This window comes from Sarcophilus harrisii, chromosome 4 (assembly GCF_902635505.1).
Source record: "Sarcophilus harrisii chromosome 4, mSarHar1.11, whole genome shotgun sequence".
Lineage (NCBI taxonomy): Eukaryota > Metazoa > Chordata > Mammalia > Dasyuromorphia > Dasyuridae > Sarcophilus > Sarcophilus harrisii.
This window is the reverse complement of record NC_045429.1, coordinates 26,545,766-26,570,644: the sequence shown is the minus strand read 5'-3', so window position 1 is coordinate 26,570,644 and position 24,879 is coordinate 26,545,766. Positions and strand designations below refer to the sequence as shown.

Sequence of the window (24,879 nt, the reverse complement as noted above, 5' to 3'; positions counted from 1 at the left end):
GTGAGCACCGCGTTCCCGGAGAAGGAACAACATCCGGGGCTTCAGACTCGGGCTCCAACGGCCTCGGTCCGCCCTGATGGCTTTCCCTCAAGCCCGACCCTTCCCAACTTCTCCGCGGCACCTGCCAGAAGTGGCCGACCTTTCCTCCTAGGGGGTCTCTCCCCCCGGTTTGGGGTCCCTAGAACTTGCTCCCCTTTGGCTGCCGGCTTCTTCTCAGTTTCCTCTGCTGCTCATCCCTGTCACTGCCCTTAACTGCGGGTATTTCCCGAGGTTCTGCCCGCCAGTCTCTCTTCTTCCCTCCCCCTTCTTCCCCTCCCTTCTCTCCCCTTCTCCCTTGTTCTGGGCACTCCCAGGAGCCCCAGGCTTTATCATTTCTAACAAGTGACTTAAAGGTCTGTACCCCTTGTCCCCGTCTGCTTCAGGCCGCCCTCACCATGTGCTTACTGGACTTTCAGGCCGTTTCCCAGAGGGGCTCCCAAGTGCATCATCCTCTCCCCTAAACCCTTGCCCTTTGCGGACTGCCCGTCTCTCTCAAAGGCCCCGCCATCTCGGCCTTGTGACGGGGCACATGTCTCTCCCTTTCCACCAGCTCCCACCAGGGGCCGACTCTTGCCACCTCAACCCGATGATTTGCCACCCAATCTTCTCCATTCAACTCCTGCGACTTGTGACTGGTCTTCCTGTTCTCCTCCTCCAATCCCAGTCCGCCACACATGCCCAAGTACAGCCGCCAAGTGATTTTGCTTAAAGGGGGAGACGAAAAAGATCAGGAATCTCAAGGGAATCCATGACAACCAGTGTGCAGGAAGGAAGCCCAGAGTTGTGATTATCAGAGCAGCTTGGCACTGGTTAGAAACACGGTGGCGGATCAGGAGAATAGAGTGGGTGCGCAGCGCACAGTAGTGGACAACCAAACCCAAGGTACTGGCACACGGACTCACTGCGGGACAGACGCTTTTGGGAAAACTGGAAAAGAGGTTTGGTCCCATACCTTAAATCAAGACCATGTTGAAATGGGCACATGATTTAGTCAAAAAGGATGAGACCACAAGTAAATGAGGAGAGCATGGAATAATTTGCTTGTGAGGTTCATAAATAAAAGGAAGAATTAATGGCCATATAAAAATAGAGAATATTATGCGATGTGAAATGTATATTATATTAAATCAGGAACTTTTTGCATAAACAAAACCAATGCAACCAAGACTAGAAGAAAAGCAGAAAGCTGGGAAAAAATTTTTTAACAGAAAATGTCTCTTATAAAAGTATCATTTCATATATATATATATATATATATATATATATATATATATCCACACACATACACATATATGTACATACACAGCTGTACATACACACTCACATATATGAAGTTTTCAAAGAAATCGACGCTACTACGACAACTCTGAGGTACCAACTACTTCACATCTACCAGATTAGCTAATATGACAGAAAAGGAAAATGATAGATGTTGGCAGGGACGTGGGAGAACAGAGACACTGAGGCCTGTTGGTGGATTTGATTGACCCAGTTCTGGACAGCAATTTGTAACTATGCCTAAAGGCAAATAAAACCGTGTATACCTTTTGACTCAGCAATATCACTATTAGCTCGGTATCCAAAAGGGAAAAAAAAAAAAACACAGGAAAGTCCCACAAGTACAAAACTATTTACAGAAGCTCTTTTAGTGGCGGACATTGAGAGAATGCTCATCAACTGGGGAGTGGCTGAAAAAGCTGCGGTATATAATTGCAAGGGAATACTGCTGTGCAATAAGAAATAACAAGCACAATACTATATGATGACCAGTTCTGATGGATCAGGCCCTCTTCAGCACCGAGATCAACCAAATCATTTCTAATGGAGCAGTAATGAACTGAACTAGCTATGCCCAGAAAAAGAACTCTGGGAGATGACTAAAAACCATTACATCGAATTCCCAATCCCTATATCTATGCACACCTGCATTTCTGATTTCCCTCACAAGCTAATTGTACAATAATTCAGAGTCTGATTCTTTTTCTACAGCAAAATAACGGTTTGGTCATGTATACTTATTGTGTATCTAATTTATATTTTAATATATTTAACATCTACTAGTCATCCTGCCATCTAGGGGAGGGGGTGGGGGGGGGTAAGAGGTGAAAAATTGGAACAAGAGGTTTGGCAATTGTTAATGCTGTAAAGTTACCCATGTATATATCCTGTAAATAAAAGGCTATTAAATAAAAAAAAAATAAAAAAAAAGAAATAACAAGCAGGATGCTTTCAGGAAAATGTGGACTTTGACATACAACATGAAGTGAGCAGAACCAGGAGAACATTGTGCCCAATAGCAATAATATCCTATGATGATCAACTTAAGCCCTTCTCAGCAATCCAATGATCCAAGAGATTCCAAAGGACTCATGATGAAAAATGTTATCCACTTTCAGAGAAAGTACTGATAAAGTCTGAATGAAGATTGACGCATATTTTTCACCTTCTTAATTTTTTTGACGGACTTTCTTATTTTTTTGGGGGGGGGGTCTGTGTTTTCTTTCACAACCTGACATGGAAATAGTTATGCACGACTGCTTGTGTAAATTCTATATGAAATTACTTAGCATCTGAGGGGCAGGGAAGAGGGAGGGAAAGATTTTGGAACTCAAAATTAAAAAAAAAAATATAAAATTGCTTTTATATACAATTGGCAATAAGTAAAATATAATTTTAAAGAATGTAGATCATGTCACTTCTCTTTCCCCCCACACTCAGTAAACTCCTCTGGAATGAATAAAAGTCCTTTTTTAACTTTTCAAACTGACCCGGATCTCTTTCCATCCTATCACACTTTCCTTTTACTCCTGCACCCCTGGGCTCCAGCCAAACTGGCTTTCTCCATTCCATACATGTTGACATTCTCTCCAGGCCTCTGTCCTGGCTGTCCCCATGCCTGGAATGTACCCCACAAAGCAGGAGCTATAGAAAAATGCCATCGTTACTACTTGATCTATATTTGCATCGTCTACTTTGTATTTATTCTGTATTTTTTAATATCTACTTGTCTCCATTAAAATGGCGGCTGACTTTGAGGCCGGCCTATTTCATTCTTTGTCTTTATACCTCGCCCACAGTAGACACTTCATAAATGCTTTCACTCTGTACCAAGATAAGGTGAAACAGGTTCATTATTTAGACATAAAGGATGGGGATAAGGCCAAAATGGGGGGATTTAAAAGCAGATTGACTGAGCCCTCCCCCAAACTCCTCCAAATACTTCTAAATAATGACTCCAAGCAAAGTTGAACCCACAAAAGACACTTCTCCAGCCCAAGACCATTTAGACAGTCAGTAGAAAAGGTTGGCGGCGGCGGCAGCCCACAACCTGGAAGGTCGGCGGGAGAGACCGATTGACCAGGTGGCAGTGTGGTGCTGGCTGCCGGGGGTCTCATCCCCCAGATGGGGAGGGGGTTTGGGGCAGCTGGTCAGAAGGAGGCCCCTGCCAGCACTGAGCCCGGACCCCGCTGCTCTGCCCAAACTTGGCTCTGTGATGCTGTCCGGGCTCACAGTCCCAGGGCCAGGAGTGAACCCTCCACCTTGGAGAAAGAGCTACTTGAACAGAGTTAAAACTGAATAGTAAGCTGGGAAAATGAGCAAACAAGAGAAAAAAAGATTCTAACCAAAGAAAGTTACTACGGTGACAAGGAAGATCAAACTACACACTCAATATAAGAAGAACTGCACTGCCTGAAAGTTGTGACCAAAAAAAGGATCTCGGTACGATTATGCAAGAAATAAGTCAATGTCCCAGAGTGATAGAATATGAGAGGAAAGTAAAAATAGAAGAAAATCCACCAGTTACCACTTCAACAAGATCCTTTCTGGAATACATAGGAACATTATTGCCAAATTTTGAAACCCCAGATCGATGAGAAAATTTTGCAAGAAACCAGAATAAAATACACTGGAACTAGAATGAGAACTGAACAGGACTTAGCAGCAGCCACAATAAAAGACAGCAGGTCTTGGAATCATATCAACTGACAACCAAAAGAACTGGGCCTGCAGCCAAAAAATATCTTATCCAGTAAAATTATCTATAATATTGAATAAGAAAAAAAAATGGACATTTAACAAACTCGCAGGTTTTCAGGGTATTCTGTCAATGAAAGCTGAATTTAATATAAAGTTTAACATATAAGAGCCAATATCAAAGATCATTTTCAAGTAACTCAACATTGACAAATCGTTTATCTTTTTTTTAAACATGGGAAATGTATATAACATGTTTATAATTTATGTCAATAGGCAAACTCAAAAAAAAAAAGATCAGGGCAAAATTAAGGTAAAAATAGCAATTATGTCATACAAATGACGTACGGAGGAAGAATAGACACAGAGGCATTAGAAGAGGGGAAGGGCTTGTCGTCCACATGGGGAATGATTCAATAGGCAACCCCACATGCATACCATAAAGGGTCTAGCATCCTCCAAAATCTATAAAGAAATAAGGTGGCTGGATGGGGAAGCAAAGGATGGGGGGAGAAGACAAAGGAGGGAACCATGGGTGGGGAGAAGTTAAGTAATAGCAAAGCAAGTTAGGAGCCGAATTAAAGTAAAGGAAAGGAAAGGGGTCTGTGTGTGCATGTGTGTGTAGTGGGGTATGTGTATGTATGTATATGTATATATCTATATAAATACAACTTTTTAAAACTATAGCTTGCTTGGGGGATTTAAAGGGGATGACAGAGGGAAAAATACAATTAAAAAGGTCCACAGAAGAGAACAAAAGAACAATTTACAAGAAAGTAAAGATAGACACTCATGAATATAATTTCTTATACACACACACACACACACATACACACACACACACGGATATGTGTGTGCTTGTATTTTCTTGAATTGGTATTTGCTGTTATATAATTTTAATCCTCCCTGATATTTCACTGCACACATAATGATGTTCTCTTTTTTGTTTTGTTTTGTATTTCTTTTCTGTTCTTCTCTTTTCTTAAGAAGATAACAAAGTCAAAGCTCCTACATCTAAAGCCTCCAAGAAAAATAAGAATTAATCTTGGGTCATGGAAGAGCTCAAAAGGAATTCTGAAAACCAAGTAAGAGAAGTAGAGGAAAAATTTGGAAGAAAAATGAGAGTGATACAAGAGGAAATACAAAAAGCAAATGAGGAGAAGAATGCCTTAAAAAGCAAAACTGGCCAAATGGAAAAGAAAGTACAAAAGCACATTGAGGAAAATAATTCCTTAAAAATTAGAATTGCGCAAACAGGAGCTAATTACTTCACGAGAAATCAAGAAATGATAAAACAAAACCAAAAGGATGAAAAAATAGAAAACAATGTGAGATATCTCATTAGAAAAATGACCTCGAAAATGAAAATTATTGCTTTATCTGAAAGCCATGATCAAGAAATAGAACCCAGACATCATCTTTCAAGAAATTATCAAGGAACATGTCCTGATATTCTAAAATAGAAATGGAAAGAATCTCCTAAAAAATCCCAGGAATATCTACATTAAAGGACTGGAGGGCTTGGAATATGATGTTCTGGTGAGCAATAGAATTAGGATTAAACCAAGAACCACCTACCCAATAAAACTGAATATAATCTTTTAGGGGAAAGGGTAGACATTTAATGAAGTAGAGGACTTTCAAGCATTTGTGAAGAAAGGACCAGATCTGAATGGAAATTCTGATTTTCAAATACAGAACTCAGGAGAAGCATAAGAAGGGTAATCTGGAAAGGGAAATCATAGGTGACTAAGGTTAATCTCTTTACATTCCTACATAGGCAGATGATACACACACACAGAGAACACAGGTATAAGTTGAATGTGGAGATAATTTCTAATATATATATATATATATATATATATATATATATATATATATATATATATATATATATAAAGGGGTGAGAGTAATGTGCTAGGAGAAAGGAAAGGGAAAAGTGGAATGAAGCAAATTATCTGCCATAAAGGAGGCAAGAAAAAAGTTTTTACAGTGGAGGGGAAAAGGAAGGAGGAGAAGGTGGGTGAGTGAACCTTATTCTCATCAGAATTAGCTCTCACAAGAAATAACACACACACCAATACAAGTACGGACAGAAAAGGTATATTTATCTGCCACAATTTATGACCAAAGAACTAGAGAACTTCAAGAAATGCAAAATGGATAATTTTTATTAGATTAAATAAAAAAGGTTTTGCACAAACAAAACCAATGCAGCCAAGATTAGGAGGGAAGCACAAACTTGGGAAGTTTTTACAGCCATGGTTTGTTTCTGGGAGAAAAAAGCCGCGTTTCTAAAATATATCGAGAAATGACTCAAATTTATAAGAATACAAATCATTCCCCAATGGATAAATGGTCGAAGGATACAAACAGACCCCATCAAGATAAAGAAATGAAAGCCATTTGTAATCACTTGAAAAAAGTGCTCTAAATCACTACTGTTTAGAGAAATGCAAATTAAAGCAGCTCTGAAGCCCCACCACACACTTATCGGATTGGTTAAAACGATAGGAAACAATGATGGATGTTGGAGGGGATGCAGGGAAACTGGGACCCGGATGCACTGTGGGTGGCGCTGTGAACGGATCCCGCCGTTCTGGAGCTGTGCCCGGTGAGCCGCCAGACCGCGCCCGAAGCCTGGGCCCGGCGGGGACGCTCTGGGCTTATGTCCCAGAGGGACCTGAGGGGAGGGGACGGGCCCTCGGGAGCCCGAGGGGCTGCCACGGGCCGGGGAGAGGCTGAGTAAGCGGTGCAGCAGCAGGATTTCGGGGGATCCGGAGGGACCGACGCGGGCTGCGGCTCAGCAGAGCCGGGAGATCCCGGGCACCCCGGAGGTCACGTGGCCGCCGGCCGTGAGGGCCGCGGCTCTTGTGCGGTCCCGGACCGAGGGAGCGCTGGGCACCGGGAGCGCCGCGGAGGCCGAGCGGGGACGGAGGCCGCCCCTTCCTGGTGGTGGTGGTGGCTGCTTCTCTCTCCTGCTGTTCCCCTTGTTGTCCCGAGGTTTCCTTCTCAGTGACCGATGTACCACGGCGGGCGGCCGGGTGTTCGGGGCCCGGACTCGGACTCCCTCACTAGCGCGAGCTGAAAGCCAGCTTTGCATTTGTGGGACTGGGAAACAAAACACCAGGAGGAAAGAAGAGCTTGCTGAGTGACGGCGGCCTCCCGGGGGCAGCTCCGTCTCTGTGCGTCCCCACGCTCCCGGTCGCAGGCGTCCCAGGCGGGCCGCGGCCCATCCTCCCGAGCCCTCGGGCCGCCGCTCCGCCCAGACCCTCCTGGGGAAGCGTCTCCGCGTTCGTTCGCTGCCCGCACGCCTAGCCCTGACCCCGGACCCCAGCCCCGCCAGGGAGCCTCCTTCCAGAAGGCGGGGGACGGCCCCGGCGGCCCCACCCCCACCCCGACGCGAGGCCCCTGCGGGTCACAAGTGGCGCGGCGCCGGGTCCGCCCCCTCCCCTCACCCCCCCCCCCCAGCGCAGGCCGCACATGCGCACGAACTGCCCCTGGGCTCTGGCCGCAGCCCCGAACCCGCGAAGGGGTGATCGAATCTCGGGCAACGGGTCCAAGGCGCGCAGGCGCCGGAGGAGGGGGGGGGCCGCCCCCCCCCCCCAATCAGCTGCCGACTCTTCAAAGAAATCATGAGGCTTTATTGTACCACAAAACATCCGGACAGAGATAGAGACAGAAGCCCCGGGGGCGCGAGCGCCGCCCCCGGCCGGGCAAGCACTTGGCCCCTCCCCGCCCCCCCCCAGGCTCCGGCTCCCGCCTCCCGGGGCGGCCGGTAACAAGCGCTCCCAGAGCCCCCAAGTCTCTCAGGCGCTTTCCTCACAACAGCCCTGTGAGGTAGGTAGTGCAAGGGTTATCGCCCCCATTGGGCGGATGGGGAAACTGAGGCCCGGAGAGCCCAAGTGTGGCCGGGGAGGCCCGGGTCTCCTCGGGGCTGGCGCCGGGCTCTGAGCCCGGGTCTTCGGCCTCCGGACCCGCGTGGCCAACATCCGGGTGCATCCTGGGCGGGCCGCCGGGAGGGGGCGCCCGTGGGCGCGAGCCCCCCCCCCCCTCCGCGGGCTGCCCTGGCCCACCCCGCCCCCAGCGCGGCCCGAGGAGCGCCCCCGCGCGGCGGAAACTCCGCCTCACTGCAGGTTGTACTTGGCCTCCCGGCGCTCCTCGTTCTTACAAGACTTGTTGATGTCCATGATCTTCTCGCAGATGTACTTGTTCACCTTGGACAGTCTCTGTGCGATCTCGGCCTCGTCCACGGTCTCTTGTGCTATCCGGTCGTAGAGACACTCTGCGGGAGACAGGGGGCAAAGGCGCACTGAGGAGAGCCGGCGGCGGCCCCCTGCCCTCCCCCCCGCGGCCCCGCCCCCCCGCGGTATTCTGCCCTCCCCCCGAGGCCCCGCCCCCCCTCCGCGGCCCCGCCCCCCGCGGTATTCTGCCCTCCCCCCGAGGCCCCGCCCTCCCTCCGCGGCCCTCTGCCCTCCCCCGCGCCGGGAGCTCCCCGGGGCCTCCAGCTGTACCCCCCCAGCCTCTCTGGGGTGCCACCCCCCCAGGCCTCTCCAGCCTCCCTGACACCCCCCCCACACACACACACACCTCCCCTTGCCTCCCTGTCCCTCGCAGCCTCTCATGCCCCGCCCCCTGCAGCTGCAGCTGCCCCCGTCCTGTAGGAAGCCTTCCCCGGGCCAGCCCTCTCTGCCTCAGTTTTCTCATCTGTAAAATGAGAGGGTCAGACTAATGACTCCTAAACCCGCCCAACTGAGCAGGGGGAGTCAGCATGAAGGGGCCCGGGCGGGCACAGGGAGCCAGGAGAGGAGCTGGCTGGGCAGTGTCCTTGCCAGCACCCAAAGGGCCCCTCGGGCTTGGGGGGGCAGCACTCCCCCATCATGGGGGCCTCCCTCCGGGGACGGGCTGGGGGGCTTGCCAGAAGCTTCCTGCTCCCCTGGGGGCTGCCGTGGTGGGGACTGCACTGGGCTTGGGCCGAAACTCCTGACAGCCCCTGGTCCCGAATCCCCTTCCGTCCCTCCCTCCTAAAAAGCAGGGGGACTAAAGGATGCCTGGCAGGAGGCCGGAGCCCCCCAAGGGAGGACTCCTCCCCGGAGTCTGGGGCCACCCTCCTTCGGAGCCCCCCTGACTCAGGCCCAAGCCTGTCTCCTGTCTCTGCCCGCCCCCCTCACCCCCCTTTTCTTTGGCCATTCTCCAGTCACCCAGGTCTGGGAAACGTCTGCGTCTGCGGGGGGTGGGGTGGGGAGGAGTGGGGGGAGCATTCCTGTTTCAGGGTGATTCATGCCCCCCCTGCCCCCTTCTGGGGACTCCTCCCTGATCCGGTGAAACAAGATGGTAAAGAGTCAGGATACAAGGAAGACGATGGCGATTAGCCAACAAGATAAGAAGGAAGAGGTGTCAAGTGCAGCCCCCGAAAGCAAAGAAGTCCCAGCTGGGGAGGGGCCGCAGGAGAAGTCAAAAGTCACTTTATTTTCAGTAGAGGGAGCTGGGACCCCTGGGCTGCCCTCCCCTCCGGAAGCCACATCTGTACAAGAAGGGGCTCGGGTGTCCCAGCCCGGAAATTCTGGGCTCTGTGTGCCGAGCTTTCTCTGGGCTCCAGCATCTCCAGTTCTGTTCTAAGCCCCTTCCCAGCCCTGACCTCCCCTGTTCTAAGCCCCCTCCCAGCTCCAACATCCTTTGTTCTAAGCCCCCTCTCAGCTCCGACATCCTTTGTTCTAAGCCCCCTCCCAGCCCTCCCCTGACAGGTCAAGATTCCTCTTCTGTTCCTCGGTGCTCCCCCAGGACTAGGCCTCTGTAGAGACCCTGTAGAGGGTCCCATTCCCCAGAGATGCCCACCAGTCATGCCCCAAGCTCAGAGCCGGCCCCCGCCCTTCCCGTTCCATCACACACCAGCCCAGGGCAGTTACAAGTAGGAGGGCAAGGACAAAGTCCACTGGTTTTGGGTCGGAAGAGCTGGGTTCAAATCCTTCTGTGAGACCCTGAGCAAGTCCCCTGAGCTCTGTGCCTCAGTTTTCTATGAAAAGGGGCAGGAGATGGAGGATCTGGGGGCCCCTTTCAGTCCTGTTTCCCATCTTATCAGCATTCATGTCACTTCTCTTTGGGGAGTCTCTAGCTCACCAGGACCTCGAGGGCTCAACATCTCACCCATCTCTCCCAGCCCGGCCCCATCTGAACTTGGGGGCTACCATTCACCCCAAGTGATGCTCCCTGATCTCCTTGGTGGTCCACTGTGACCCCTGCCTTTACCTCGGGCCGATGCCCCTTCCTGCGTCCCTGGCCTCCAGCCCATCACATGCAGGGAAGATGCTCACCCACCAATATCCCACCCCCAGAACTCTGCCTTTCCCTTCCCTGTCTTCCCGTCCCCCCCAGGGCTCTCCTGGAGCCCCCCAGCTCCGGGCTCACCTTCCTGCCTTCCCCCTCTCAGCCCTGGGTCTGGATGTTAACCGCTAAAATGAAACTTCAGACATTGACTTTAAACAAAAAGAGCAGCCGGACTTTAAACATTCAGATTAGGGACCATCCCTTCTGGGGAGCCTGAGAGAGCACCTGAGCCCATCGCTGCACGGAGGAGGGGCAGGGGCCGCAGGCTGCCCAGGACCCGGCAACGGGCCCGCCTTTTTATACAGAGTCCCAGAGGGCCGGCCCTGGGAGCACAGAGGGAATGAAGGAATGAAAGAAATGGCCTTTAGTGAGCGTGGGCGATCTATCTGCCAGGAGCCCTTACTACAACTGGGAGGGCAGATGGAGGCGAGAAGGGACCTAGAACTCCCAATGGCCGACCTGAAGAAGACTAGAACATCTGGGCCCCAAGATCCTGGAACGTGGAATGTCTCCCGGGGAGCTTCCTAGGCCAGGCCCTCCACGACCTGTTCAGCAGCTAAGGTCACAGGAGTTCGGATCTTCAGAACCGGGACCGGCCTTTGTCAGGGAGGGACCCACTCAGTCAAGACCGGAGCCGAGAGCTCCCGAGTCCTGTGCCTGCCAGGCTCCCTGGCACTGACAGGGGCACTGGGTCAGACTGGAGCCAAGAGCTCCCTGGCACCTTGTGGTCCTGAAAGGGGGCGCTGGGTCAGACTGGAGCTGAGAGCTCCCGAGTCCTGTGCCCACCAGCTCCCTGGCACCCTGGTCCTGATGGGGGGCACCGGGTACGAGCGAGCGCGTGTGGGCCAGGACCCACCTCTGACGATGCTGAGTTTGTGAGGGGAGAGGGGCGGCTTGGGGATGGCGTCCTTCTTCTTCTTGGTGGCGACCCCGGTGACGCTGCGGTTCTTCAGCACGTCTGTGCCCCAGATCATGACAGCCAGGTTCTTGGTGTATTTGGAGTCTCCTTGGGTGACCTGCAGCTGGTGCCATCTTTCCTCATCGACCCAGATCCCACTGCCCAGGTGGACCTGGAGGGGTGGGAACCAGAGCCACGGTTGGTTACCTGGGACCGAGGGCACACTGACCCAGTCTGGGGGGCCCCGAAGGTCTGCCCGTGTCATCCCCCCCTTCGCACTATCCACCCAGGGCCTTCAGCCTGGCCACGGAGAAGCCTTGTTGGCCCAGTATCAAAGGGGGTGCCCGGGGGCACCCTGAGAGACCGCCCAGCCCAATGCCCTGAGTTTACAGGGGAAGAAACTGAGGGCAGAGAAGAACAGAATCCCCGAGTCACCAAGCTGGCAAGTGAGCCGTCCCCTTCTTCCACACCCGAGTCTGGGAGCCAGGTCTGAAAACAGCCGGCAAGTCCGCCCGCGCCTCCTTGGGGCCTCTTACTGGGCAGGGGTCTCCAAGGCCTCTCTCAGAGAGTGTGTCTGGGGTCTGAGCCACAGACAGGGGTGGGAGGGAGCAGCTCCGCCAGGGGCAGAGGTGTGGGAGCTCCTGCTGAGCAAAGCCAGACGGGCACTGCCCCGCTGCTGGGCCACGCTCCCTACCAGCGGAAGTCCCTCCCCGCCCTTCCAGGCACCCCCCCACCCCAGCCAAGCACCCCGAGGGCTCCCTGCTGTCCTCTGCCCCTCCCACTCTGGCTTCCTTCTGATCCGGGGGCTCTGGCTCCCCACGCTCTGCCTCCTCACGCCAGGGTTGCGGGTGCAGAAGCCCCCTCCCCCCCAGCCCCCTTGACCTGGCCTGTTTGCCCCAAGCTGTGCGTGCTGCTGGGAGCTCCTGAAAGGCACCTGATTCTGTGTCCCTGGCACTTAGCTCAGGGCCTGGCACACAGTAGGTGCTCAATAATGCTTAGCTGAAAGAATTGTACCCTTTCTGTGAGTAAAAAAAAGCCAGTTTGAGGAGGACTGCGGACGCTGCCCAAAGCGTCCCCTGGCGGCCAGTCCTGACCGCGACTGGCTGTGAATGGGGCTGGGGCCAAGCTCTATCCCAGAAGTCCCCCAGCCCCCTTCCTCAGCCGCCAGCTCTCGGGGGGCGGGTTTGGGGGCACCGGGGGAGAGATGATGGGAGAACCATCATCTGGTCTGTGGTCCTGAAGACTTTGCCCCCGGCTAGGAAACGGAGGCCAAGGTCCCTCGGGGGCTGACGGGAGCTTGGAGGAGCCTCCTTCTCTGGGCCCCCCACTGGAGCGGCTCTTCCCAGCAGCCCCGAGGAGATAAAGCCCGCTCTGACTTGGGGCTGGCGCACATGGAACAAGGCCTCGGGGACGCACGGCTGCCCCGGCTCCAGGACCTCCCCTGGGAAAGCCCCCCCCCACAACAGGCCCCCAAGACTACTAGTCTCAGCTGTGCCGGGGGAACAGCCCGGCTGGCTCCGCCCCTCCTGCTGAGGATGGCAAGGGAGGCCGGCGGGAAGAAGGCAGGGGCCAGTGGTGCCCCGCCCCCCTCAGCTGTCACCCCGCTCCCACAGGGCTCTGCCGGGGACGCCCCGAAGGCGGGCAACGAGGCTGACGGGCACCATCGAGGCCCTTCTCACCGTGAAGGGCAAGGCTGGAGCTCAGAGGGAGAGAAGGCCGGCGTGGGAGGGACGGAGGGAATGGGGAATCCCACATTTTCAAAAATGTGTTAAAAAAATCTTCCCAAATATAACTGGGGGTGGAGAGAGCCCCGGCCCGGGAGTCAGAGGCCCCGAGTGCAAATCCAGCCTCAGACACTTAACACTTCCTGGCTCTGTGACCCTGGGCAGGTCACTTAACTCCAACTGCCTCAGGAAAAAAACAAACAGAAACAAAAAAAAATTGTATTTGGGAAATGCTTAATGAAATATCGTTCAGAAAAATCAGAGGAAAAATAACGATGTGAACAGACTTCTGTGCTTTTCGTTCCTGAGGTCACAAGAGCGAGGCTCCTAAGCCCCCAACCCACGTTCCTAGGAATTAAACGTGGCGCGGGGAAAGACGCTGAGCCGGCAGCTTCCTCTGCGCCCGCCGGACGGAGCCCCTCAGGAAGGCGCGCCCCAGAAGCCCCCAGCCTCCCCCATCTGAAGAGCCCCCTGGAGACAGCGTCGTCACCCAGGCTCTGTCACCTGCGGTGGGGGTAGGAGTGCTCCCCAAGTTCCCGAGTCCTGTCCTGCACCAAGGCCGCCCCGGGCCCTGCTGCCTCTGACCCTGTCCCTGCTGTCCCCCAGGTGCTCAGCTCCTAGGGTGGTCACCAGCCAACGGCACCGGCTCCTAGACTGCCCAGACTGCAGCTAAGCCACGGGTCCCGCCCACTGAGCTCTGCCCGTCTCTGAGAGAGACGCCGTGAATGTGTTCTCAAAGGAGGAGGATACTTGTCGCCCTGAGTCCACACTCCTGGGCTCTGCAAGGCTGAAAGAAACTGGGGGGAAGAAGGGATGTTCCAGAAGGTCCTGCACTGTGACCCACAACTCCCCGGGCCCTTCCCCCACCTGTCTTGGCTACTCTGTCCCCCTTGAGAGGCCAGTGACCAGGACCCTGGTCTGGGGATCCCGTGTGACCCGGAGGTCGAGGTGCTCCCCAAGCCTGGCATGGGCAGCCCCATCCCAGGCCCAAGCACTGTCCCTGAGAACCAGAGGCACCTTCACAGAAGGAAAAGGGACAGGAGACCATGTGTGCAGGGCCAGGGGCCCTCCCTGGGAGTCTCTCGGATAGTCCAACAGACAAGGGTCTGGAGATGTCCCTGAGGAGGGCCAACACCTGCAGAGGAGGCGCCCACCTGTGGATGGCCAGCCTTCCTAGGGACCCCTCGAGGGTGGCCCAGAGCTGAGCAGGCCCGTGCAGCCCCCACCTCTATGCCCATAGCCCCCAGCACGATGCCTGTGCAGCCCCACCACAATGCCCATGTAGCCCCCACCTCGATGCCCGTGCGGCCCCCACCACAATGCCCGTGGTCTCAGGGCAGTGTGGTGTGGTTTGTGCAGCCAGGAGAGCCGGACTCCAAAGCCTTCTCTGACCCCCCCCCCCGGTGACTGCCCTAGCTTCCCACCCTAAGCGAGCAGGCTGGCGTCAGGGGTCTCCGGGGCCCTCACTCCCCCCTGATTGGATGAGCCATCTCTAAGGTCGCTTCTCCGGCTGTTCTGTGATTCTGGGCCCCCTGCTAGGCCTTCTCTGACTGTGCCCCTCAGGCTAGCTGGCAGTAGGAGCCTGACAGGGCCCCTCTGGGGGTCCAGACTGCAGCCCTTCCCTTCCACCCATGGGCTCTGGCTGATGGCTCTTCCACAGCCCATCCCCTGCAGAAGCAGCCCAGTAAACCTCTGGGGAAGAAGGAGCCCCTGAGTCCCGTACAGCCGGGCCATGGGAAAAGGTGGCCGCCCGTGTCGCTGGCAGAGCAGAAAGAGCCCACCACGGGTAGCTGCTGCTGGAGGACTGTGGGGGAATTGTTTCTCAATGGGCCTCAGTTTCTCCTTCTGCAAAATGGGGGTTAGGTTCAATGGCCCCCAAGGCCCCTTCCAGGTCTGGGGTTCAGACTCGAGTGTTCTTCCTCCTGCTGGCTCCAGGGGCCCTCAAAGGCTCCCCGAGCTCCCTGCTCTGTGCCCCCTGACCCCGGACATCTCGCTCATCCTTGTGCCAAGGGCACCCAGGGAACCCCACAGGGAGCCACGGGGCGGAGGGGGATGCTGGGAGGACGCAGTAGGGGGGAGAGGGAAGGCCAGGAGCCGCTCCTACTTTCTGTGCAGCCCTAGTGAGCCTCGGATTCCTCATCTGTGAAATGGGGATAATTACAGGCGTTGAGCGTACTGATTCCACAGTCTGTGGGAGCTCTGGGGCAGGCCCTCCTTGGGAGCAGCAGAGCAGTGACACCGGCCCCTCCAAGGGCCCCCAGCCCCTCCCCCCGGCACCCTCGCCCCTGCCTACAGCCGTGCAGAAGGAGTGCAGATAATACCTTGCCATTCTCTAGAATATACTTGTCCATAACGGGAGCGGGAGCAGGATAATAGGACGACGTATTTGCCTCCTCACTGAAAGTCTTCTGGAATTCCGGCTCGGGTTCAAGGGATTCTGACTTTACTTTTTCCAGCTCAATGGCAGGACCTAGGCAGTTAAGAAAAGAGATCCGTCTGCCACTCCACAGACAACAGAAAGCAAGCAGCCTCACCAGGGACCCCCTCGGGGCACCGAGGAGGAGACAGAGGGGCAGAGAGGGCCTCCTTCTACTGCCGATCCTCGTGTCCTGGGCGAGCCTGCTGGGCCGGGGGCTGGGGGGAGCGGGGGCCGGGGGGAGCGGGCCCCTAGGGTGCCTGCTCAGGGGAATCTCTCCCTACTTCTGCACCTTCCCTCCGTCCCGGGCCCAAGTGGACAGAGCCTCTGCTGTCCTCAAGTGCTTGACCGCTCTGGTAATGCAGTTGGTGCTTAGTGAGGGCTCCTTCCCTTGCCTCCCTGCCTCCCTCCCAAATCAGACTAGCTCAGGGGCCAGGCAGCCCGGCCTCGGGGGCTCAGAACCTCCATGTGGGCGCCCTGGCCCAAAGCCCCGGCCCTCAGAACCACACACCGAGTCCGTGGCCGTGCAGGGGCAGGCTTCCGCTCGGGAGGTCCTGGAGGGAAGCGGGGGCTTCGAGGACTGTTGTCAAAGCTAAGGGACTGACTGACTTGCCCACTTTGGATGAACTGACCCCTGACCCCAGAGGTGATCCTCCTGCTGGTGACCTTTGCACTATGGGGCAGGGTGGCCAGGAGGTGGCCAGGGCGGAGGGGGGGGGCTTCTCTGGAGTGAGCCGTGGTCAGTTTTTCCTCCTTCTGGGCCAAAGCAAGAGCGCCCAGGCCAGTGGCTGCCAATCAAAGTTGGAGAGGCCGGAGGGAGGGAGGGAGGGAGGCCGAGGGGGCGGCAGAAGCCAGGACCCCACAAAGAGGCCAAACTGCTGGGTTAGGGACGGGAAAGAAATCGGGGGGCAGGGGCTGGGCAAAAGGCCCCGAGTCCATGAGGGCCGGCTGAGGGCGCACAGCTATCTGAAGAAGTCTGGGCTTGAGGGGGATGGTGGTGGGGGTCAAGGCTGTGAGGGGCCGGTCCCAGAGAGAAAAGTTAGGGGGGTGGGAAGGATCCCCCAAGGCGGGTCAGCCCGGGAGTACAACTGGGACCTCCAAGGCCACAGGTGGGAGGCCGCCCCTGGCCTTCCTTCCCTCTCAAGTTCTGCAAGAGCCTCTCGAGGCTCTGCCCAACCCCCCGAGAAGGTGGGCCTCCTGACCACATCCCCCACCCCCCGAGTTGGGCTTTGCCCAAGGTCTCCTCGGCCCTCTCCGGACGCCCTTCCTTCCCGGCTTCCCCTGGCTGAGCCAAGATGGCCTGGTTGCTCCAGAGGGTCCCCTTACCTACCCCCCCACCGGCCCTCTTGCGAGGCTCACTGCTACATCTCACCGGACTGAATTTGCCTTTTCTTAACCTTCGGCCTTGACTCCCCACAGACTCTGTCATCACTGCCCCCCACCTCCTACCTGGGCCCCCCTCGTCTCTTTGGAGCCTGGCGGTCACTGGGCCAGGTCCTTCGCACAGCTTTGTGCCGAGTCCTCTTCCCTCCCTCGGTGACCTCCCTGGCTCAGTGACCATCTTCTTGCCCAAGACCGAAGCCCCATTTGCCAACCCCCCACGCCCTCCCAGCTGCTCCTGCCCACCAACACTGAACCGGTCGGCCCCGGACACCTCGGCCCCGGCAGGGCCCAACCAGCACCCCTCCTGTCTGCCCCCACAACCTCCTATCACTGCCGAGGGCATCGCGGCTGCCACAGCTGGGCCCTGCCTGCCCCCCCAGACCAACTGCCCAATCGGCCATGGCGGACAGCCGAGAGCCCCCAGACGCCGCCTCGAGCACGTGCTCCTCCGTGCTCCCAGTCACCCGGGGGAGGCACCAGAACTATTCCCATGCGCAGATGGAAGACGGAGGCATGGGGGGGGGGGGGCCCGGCCTGGGAAGCGTCTGGGGCCAGATTTGGGTCCTCCTGACTCCTGGCCTCCGACCCGGTCCAGGCCCTGCCACAGCTCTCCAGGATGCCCCGCGCCCTCGGGGGGGGGGGTGCCAAGCGTTTCACAGCCACTTCACCGGGTGCCCGTGGGAGCGATCACCGGGCTGGATTTAAAGCGCGGCAGATCGGAGCTCAGAGCCCGGCCCGCCTCGGTTTCCCCCTCGGTCCTGCCTCGGAGGCTTCCTGCCTCCCTGGGCCCCAGCGCCTCCTCCGCCCTGCAGAGTCTGATCCTCCTTCCTTGCCGGCCCTTCCTGCCCTCCAGGCACTCTCTGCTCTCCCCGCGGCCTCTGCGCCTTTGCCTCTGTGCATCCCGTGGCCTTCAGGGCTCTGCTCCAAGGCCACCTTTGCCGGGAAGCCTTCCCTGCTTGCTCCAGGTTCGAGGTCGGCCCCTCCCGGAGGAGCCCTGAGCCCCCCATGGTCGGCCTGGGTCCCATTGGGCTCGTCTGGGCTGGGAGAAGGTGCAGCGGGGCCGCTGCGCTTGAGCACGCCGGCGCCTCCTGGGGGCCCACTGCGCACATGGCGCCTCCATCCTGGGGCTCAGTGGGTCAACGGCTCAAGGAACACCCTGAATGGGAGCTTCTTCCTGCCTCTGGTTCCATTCAGCCTCCAGGCCCAGGCTTCAAAGCCCCGGCCCTGACCTTCCCTAGCTCTCCCAGGCCTCCTGACTGCCACAAGAGGACAGGAGCCCACCCCTCCCCCCATGTTCATGTCCTTCCAGGCCAACAAAGTCCTGGCCTGTCCATCATCTTGACACGTGGGGACCAGGGCTCTGGAGAGACAGGGCGGTCCGGTGGAAGGTGTTGTGGGTCTGGGTTCAAGTCCGAGGTCTGACACTTACCAGCTGTGCAACCATGTCTTGGTCCATCCACCTCCCTGGGCCTCAGTCTCCTTCTCTGTAAAACGGGAGGGTTGGAATAACTCAGAATTCCCCTTCAGCCCGAGGTCGCCGCTCCTCTGGCCCTTCTCCGCCGGCGCTTCCTCCTTCCATTCCCTACATCGGTGCCTCAGACGTGGCGCCCCCGCCCCCAGTCCCAGCTCCTGGCAGCGCGACCCCCTGGTGGCCTGGCCACAAGCCCTGGGCAGACGGCCCCCAGGGCAGGCCCCTATGATGGGCAGTACCCTTCCCTGGGCCCAAGCCGAGGCCCGTCCCATCTGGCAGAACTTGGGCTCCCTTGGCATGGGCGAGACCAGCAAGCACCAGCCCTGATGCCCACCTGAAAGGCCAAGAGCCCTGGGGGTGAAGGCCGGGCTGGGCACTGCAGGGGGCCAGCTCCCAAGACACCCCCACACGGGCAGCTCAGAGCTCCTTGGGCCAGGCCCCGGCACCGCCTGCCCACAGCTGGGGAAGGGCTTCTCAGCCCTCACTTCTGCTCAATAAACCTGCCTGCCGTGCTCCGCTCGGGGTCACAGACACTCCCGGGGGGATCCTCCGGGGGCAGCAGCGGGCCCCCCTCCTAGTCACTAGGGCACTGCTCCCCCCCCCCCCCCTCCGTCACTGGGCCTCGGGCCAGGGCTCGCCCTGGGACTCACTGCCTCCTGTACCTTCCTCTGGCCCAGGGGCCGCCAGCCACACTTGCTTTGTTAATCAAAGAAAAGTCCCAGAGCCCCCCACCAGGGGAGGAAGAGAGGTGTCCTGGGGGTGGGTCTCTCCCCTCACCCACCCGTATACCTGTTACCCCCTCCCAAAGGAGTCATCCCAGGGGAGGTAGAAAGGGCCTTGGACAGAGGGAACGGCCTGTCAGGAAATCCCCTTTTGAGTGGGTCACCCCTAGGGGCCCCACACAGGCCCCAGCTATGTAAGTGTGCCTCGGTTTCCTCATTTGTACAGTAGGAATCTCTGAGACTTCAGTGAAAGCGCGGTGGGGGCTGGGAAGTCTGGATGCTCAGTGTCCGGGGTCCGGGAGGTGAGTGGCCGGCCTCAGACCACAGCTGGAGCAGGAGCTCTGTGCTGGGCGAACGCAGACAATCTGGGGCTCGGCCAACAGGAGAGAGAACGCGCCAGGTCCCACTGCCTCCTTGGTGGGCCAGCCCCTCCTCCCCTGGATACCACAGGAAGAAGCCCTCAGGAGCAGCAGAGCGGGGGAGGGAACTGGGCCCAAGGGCTGCCAAGGAATCAGGCTGGAGCCCGGCCCCTGCTCTCCCCGGGGCCCCCTGAGGTGAGGCTTCTGGGCCAGAAGCAGGGAACACAATTAACGGAGCTCAGTCGGATCCTCGGGCGGCCTCGTGGGCCGGGACTCGGAGAAGGGTTTGCTGAGCCTTTGGACAAACGCTCCCTGTCCCCCTGGGCGGGCAGGGCCCTCCCGCAGTCCCACGGTTTCCTCAGCCCTGGGGCCTCAGAACGTCAGAGACAAAAGCGCAGAATGGGGCACCTCCCACCCATCCCCCACAGTTATGTCTCCTGCCTCGCCCCTGCCCTCCTTGTGCTCCCCTGCCCCAGAGGGCTCCGGGACCCTCCTCCAGCTCCCAGTGCCCGGGCCTCCCTCCAGGAGGCTCCTTTTGGCCCCAAACCTCTCACTTGGGGCTCGCTCTTGCACTTGTATCTACCCCTGTGCCCCACTAGCGGACTGCCAGCTTCCTGGGGGCACAGCCTGGGGGAGCTTTGCCTCTTTCCCAGGCCCGAAGGCTCCGGGGCAAGGTCCCGAGCACCCCGCTGCGCCACGGGCCATGGGCTCCTCATGGCGGCGGCTGCTTCCCTGAGGCCAAAGAACCCAATGCAGCCTTTTCTCAAGGACTCAGGGTCTCCAGCTCCTAGTTAAGGAGCAGGAACTAGGAGCACGAGCACCTCGGGCTGGGGCTGTGCTGGGGGCGCAGGGTCCCCGTCTGGGGGCCCGGCCTGGCCCTGCTGCACTGACTGTCCCTGATCTGCGCCTGGGGCCCTCCCTCAGGGACTGCGCCAGCTCCCCCCTGCCGCCCCGGCCTCTTCCCTAGGGTGGCTGAGGAGACACCCAACTCCGCCTGCCACGGGCCTGGCTCCCAACGACGGGCCCTCGGCCTGACCGCCAGTTACTGGGACCATCGGTGCAGGGGGCAGGAGGCCTTAAAGGACCCTGGAAAGTCCGAGCAGGAGCCTCTCCGGGGCTCTGAGAACCAGGAAGGCGCTGGGGGTCTTGGGCAGACCCCGCCTTGGGCAGTCTGGGGAAAGGGAAGGAGGAATACTGAAATGCAGCTCTCAGGAATATAAGGCCCCTGGACCTCGGGTGAAGCCTTTGCTCTGAGGCTTCTCTGATTTATATGATGTCTCCCTGTGGGCTAAAGCTCCCTAAGTCAGGCCTGCTTCTGCCTTTCTCTGCAGCTCCAGGGCTCAGGAAGCACTGAACAAATGCTTATGGAGTGACTGGTAATACCTAACATACAATAAGCGCTTCATAAGTGCTTGTGGAGTGAATGGCACACCCCCCCCCCCCCCAGCTGCTGGGAAGCCCAAGAGCAGGGGCAGGAAGGTTTCTGCAGCTGTCCTTCCCTGGCTCCCTCCCCCAGCACGTGCAGGGGGCTTTCTCCCCTCAGGGCCAGAGAGAGGAAGAAGCTCATCCCTCAGGGCTCAGCCCCCCCACCCCCACCCAATGCAGTTGGCCCCTTGCGCCTCCTCAGGTGTGGGTTCCTGGCCCTCAGACACAGACCTGCAGCAGGGACCCCCATGTCTCCGGCCGTGCTGGGGGCGGGGACAGGGTGACTCGGGCCCTCCCCAGCAGGCTGCTTGCTGGCTGGGAGGCCCCAGAGAGGCCCCAGTCAGTGCCCTGCCCCCAGCCTGAGCCTCCTCCAAGCCCCCCTTGCGCAGGCCCATCTCTCAGATTGCAGAGCGGGGCCGGCCGGGCCGTCAGCATGGGGCCGGCAGCCCTGGGAGACCCCCAGCGACCGTGTCCCCTGCAGGGCCTGGGGCTGCGGGAAGCCCTTGGGGTGCCAAGGCCTTGGCGGCTACTTCCCTCTGACTGGTCCCCTTTCCTCCGGAGCACCAGAAACACTATTTAAGGGGCAGCTGAGGGCGCCAGGAGGGGAAAGCTTGGAGTCAGGGGGACCCAGGTTCAAATCTGGCTCAGACGCCCATTAGCCGTGCGACCCTGGGCAAGTCACTTGACCCTTTGTGCCTTGGTTTCCTCATCTGCAGCATGAGCTGGAGAAGGAAACGGCTGCTCCAGGCTCTTTGCCAAACACACCCAGATGAGCTCACCAGAGGCTGGGCAACTAGGAAACAGCTGGAGGCCATGAGAGGGGCTCAAGGAGGCTGTGGGTCCCCCAGGGCTGCCCCAGGGCCACGCTCAGGCTGCAGGGAAACTCTCCCTCCCACAAACTGTGCCCGTCCCAGCTGCCCCCCCCCCCCCCGTGCCCACAGGACCTCACCAGACACAGGGGGAGCTGGGACACAGGAATAGCTCAAAACCTTTGCACAAAGGCCTCTGGGAGCCCTTAGAGCTCCAAGCCCTGCGGGCCAGGCCAGGACAGCGGGAGTGTCCGAGGCCATAAATGACAGCTGCGCTTCCGGGCTGTGGGGGGAAGCCGTGTGGCTCTGGGCAAGGGGGTCCTGCTCTGCGCCCACTTTTCCCTGGAGCTGACCAGGCCCAGCTGACCAGGAGTGACAGCCGGAGTCTCCTCAGCCCTCACCAACAGCCCGCACCAATGTGTGGGGCCCATTTCACAGGTGAAGATGGGGAGAGATCAAGGCTGGCCAGGCCCACTCTGTGGGGGCCAGGGCTGCGGCCTCTGCTTCATTGCGAGTCTTTCTGTGTCTGGGCACACAGAGGTCCTGAGGCTGGGGGCAGCACCCTCTGCTTCTCCAGGGTCTGCCCCGGGCAGAGATCTGGGGCAGGCAGTGCCGTGGTTTCACTGGAGAGGAAACTGAGGCCTGGAGAGAGGGGCTTGCCCGTGGGCATACGGGGGGATGGGAGACTCCCAGAGTCCCCTTCGGCTGTCCGTCAGACCCAAAGGCAGTTGCTGGGGTCCTCCCTGTGGCCCCTGGTCTTGTAGCCCTTGACTGCCCTGGCTGCCCTCCTCTGAGCACCTTCAGTTCATTCAGGTCCTCCCTAAATGGGCTCCTCAGACGGAGCCAGTGCTTCCGCTGGGGTCTGACTCATTGGGCGCAGAACAAGGGTGGGGGGCTCCCCCTAAAGCCTCTCGGGGGCTTTCAGACAAACTACGGCCCGGCCAAGACCCTCCCGTCTGACACCGACGTCAGTGATGTTTTGACCTCACAGCACAAGAGTTTACATTGAGCCTGATGAAGGGGGCCCTCCTCTTCCCCCCCAGACCTCGGGCTCCGGCTCTCTCCCAGGACAGCTGCCGATGCCCTCTGGCACCCCCCCAGGATGGCGGCTCTCTAGCTGACCCTGTGCCCTGAGCCGGCCCCGTGGCCCCTCTGGTGCCCCCCCGGACGGCGGGCACTCACCGCTGCCCAGCCGCAGCAGCAGCACGTCCTGCAGGCGGCGGTTCAGGTCGCGGAGCTCCTTCATCTCGGACACCAGCGTGCCGCACTCCTTGAGCTTCTTGGCCTGCTGCACCAGCTGCCTCCGCGTGCGCTCCAGCTCCTGCTGCAGGTGCCGCATCTCCTCCTGCTGCTGCTGGTAGCTGCGCAGGAGCTCCTCGTACAGGGCCCGCGGCACCACCGCCTCGTCCAGCCCGTCCATGCCCTTGGGGGCGTCCGCGAAGAGCTCCTCGGGGCCCGCGCCGCCCACCAGGCTCAGCCCGTTCTGCTTCTCCAGCCGCGCCACCACGGCCTCGATGCTCTTGTGGGCGCCCGGCTCGCTGGGCCTCCGGCCCTCCTGTCTCTGCGGACACAGAGGGAACAGGTCAGGGGCGGCCGCCGCCGCCCGCCTCAACAAGCCAACTGCACAAAGAGACAAGAGGAAGCGGCGCGCTGAGACCGGCAGTGACGGCCGGGCGGGCAGCTGCCTGGCACTGGGGGAGCCCCGGGGCGGGGGTGAGAACGGGGGCGTCAGGGCAGGGGGGGGCGAGAACGGGGGCGTCAGGGCCGGGGCGAGAGGGGTGTCAGGGCAGGGGGGTGAGAACGGGGCATCAGGGCGGGGGGCGAGAATGGGGTGTCAGGGCAGGGGGCGAGCAGGCGTCAGGGCCGGGGGCGGCAGGGCTGGGCGGGAAGCAGGAGCAGGGCCGGGGCGAGAACGGGCGTCGGGCCAGGGAACATCAGGGCCGGGGGGGCCGAGAGCAGGAGGCAGCAGCCCTGGCACTCTGTGCCCCATTCTTGGCCCCTCCCAGTCCTGACATTCTCTGCTTTGAAGGTCTTGGCCGAGAGCGGCCCTGAAGGCCCAGCTGCAGACCCACCCCCTGGCCCCCACCCTGGGGGGGCAGAGCCAGGCCTGAGGGAGGGCAGGGTGACCCCCCCCCCACGGCCAGCACAGGCCTGCCCCAGCGCTCCCAACGGCCTGTGGGAGGAGCCGATGAAGAAGGTCCCAGAGGGAGGCTGGAGAGGGAGGCTGGCGGCCAAGGCCTCCAAAGTGAGCGGGGCCCAGCCCGTCACCGGGCGCTGCCCAGAGTCTGCCTCTGCCAGAGCGGGGGTCTGGGTTCGAGTTCTGACAGGCGGGCCTAGCGAGCGAGCCCATTCCCCGCCTCGGCCCCTGCCTCTTTGGCCGTAAAGGCGGCTTTGGGTGAGAGGGTCCCCAGGCCAGTGACCCCGGCCCCTTCTCCCGCTCCTTCTCTCTGAGGCGGGAGAGCTGTGGATGGCCCCCCTCGCAGGAGGGGCCCCAGTGCCCTTCCCCCCCCACCCCCCCCTGCTGTGGCCAAGCGGGACAGAGCTGCCCGCAGGAGTTTGGCGTGCCGGCCTCAAGCGCCAGTGCCCGGCCCGGTCGCCGCCCAGTCCTTTGGTGCCCTCCTCCGCCCGGTGCCCAGGGTGTGCGGGGACACGTGGGGGGCGGGGCCCCGGCTCTGGCCCCGCCCCCGCGGCTCCCGGCCCGCCCGCAGGCAGTGACTGCCTGGCCCCCAGGCGGTACCTTACTGTGTCTGAAGTCCGCCTCCTCCTCGCCGTAGTCCCGGACCTCCTCCTCCTCTTCTATGGGATGGAGGGAGAGCTTGGGGATCTTGATCTTCTTCTGCATGACGCTGTTCTCCAGGTCCGTTTTGTCCTCTGGGAAGGCAGAGGGAGAGAGCGAGGCGGGTCACGCAGGCGGCGGCGCCCCCGAGCCCCCCGGAGCCCCCCAGCCCGGGGCCGCCTAGACTTTCTGGCCAGACCCAGTTTGGCGGAAAGCTCCCGGAGGGGCCTCGAGGGGCGGCAGGGACCGCGGCGGGGGCTCCTGGGACCGCTCCGGACAAGCTGAGGGGCCCCCACGCCAGAGAAGGAAGGTCGCCGAGGAGCCTGCCCGGCAAGTCAGGGGCTTTGAGGAAACGCCCCGTGGGGACTGACGCTCTGCTCCCGGCCCGGAGCCGCCCGGGGCAGGGAGGGGGCCCTCTGTGAGCGCAGATACGGAGGAGACAGAACCTGCTCCGGGGCACGCAGGGCTGCAGAGGGAGGCGGGGGGGAGGGGAGAACTCCCGGGGCCCCGGATTGCGGGCACACTGGTGACCGGGCCCCACGGCTGGGGGCTCCGGCA

The 24,879-nt window shown here is 59.0% G+C and overlaps 1 protein-coding gene across 2 annotated transcripts in view; it reads right to left on the bottom strand.

Annotated features, from left to right (window-relative positions):
• Nucleotides 1–7,637: 7,637 nt before the first annotated feature.
• Nucleotides 7,638–24,879, bottom strand: part of LOC100928716 (BEN domain-containing protein 5) — a 633,364-nt gene continuing 616,122 nt past the window's right edge. For both annotated transcript variants that reach the window (XM_031969153.1, XM_031969154.1), the window contains 5 exons: nt 24,283–24,416; nt 22,728–23,106; nt 15,282–15,430; nt 11,195–11,408; nt 7,638–8,299 (listed from right to left, as the gene is read on the bottom strand). In XM_031969153.1, coding sequence (XP_031825013.1) covers nt 8,142–8,299; nt 11,195–11,408; nt 15,282–15,430; nt 22,728–23,106; nt 24,283–24,416 — 1,034 coding nt within the window. In that variant the 3' untranslated portion in view covers nt 7,638–8,141. The remainder of the gene's footprint in view (nt 8,300–11,194; nt 11,409–15,281; nt 15,431–22,727; nt 23,107–24,282; nt 24,417–24,879) is intronic.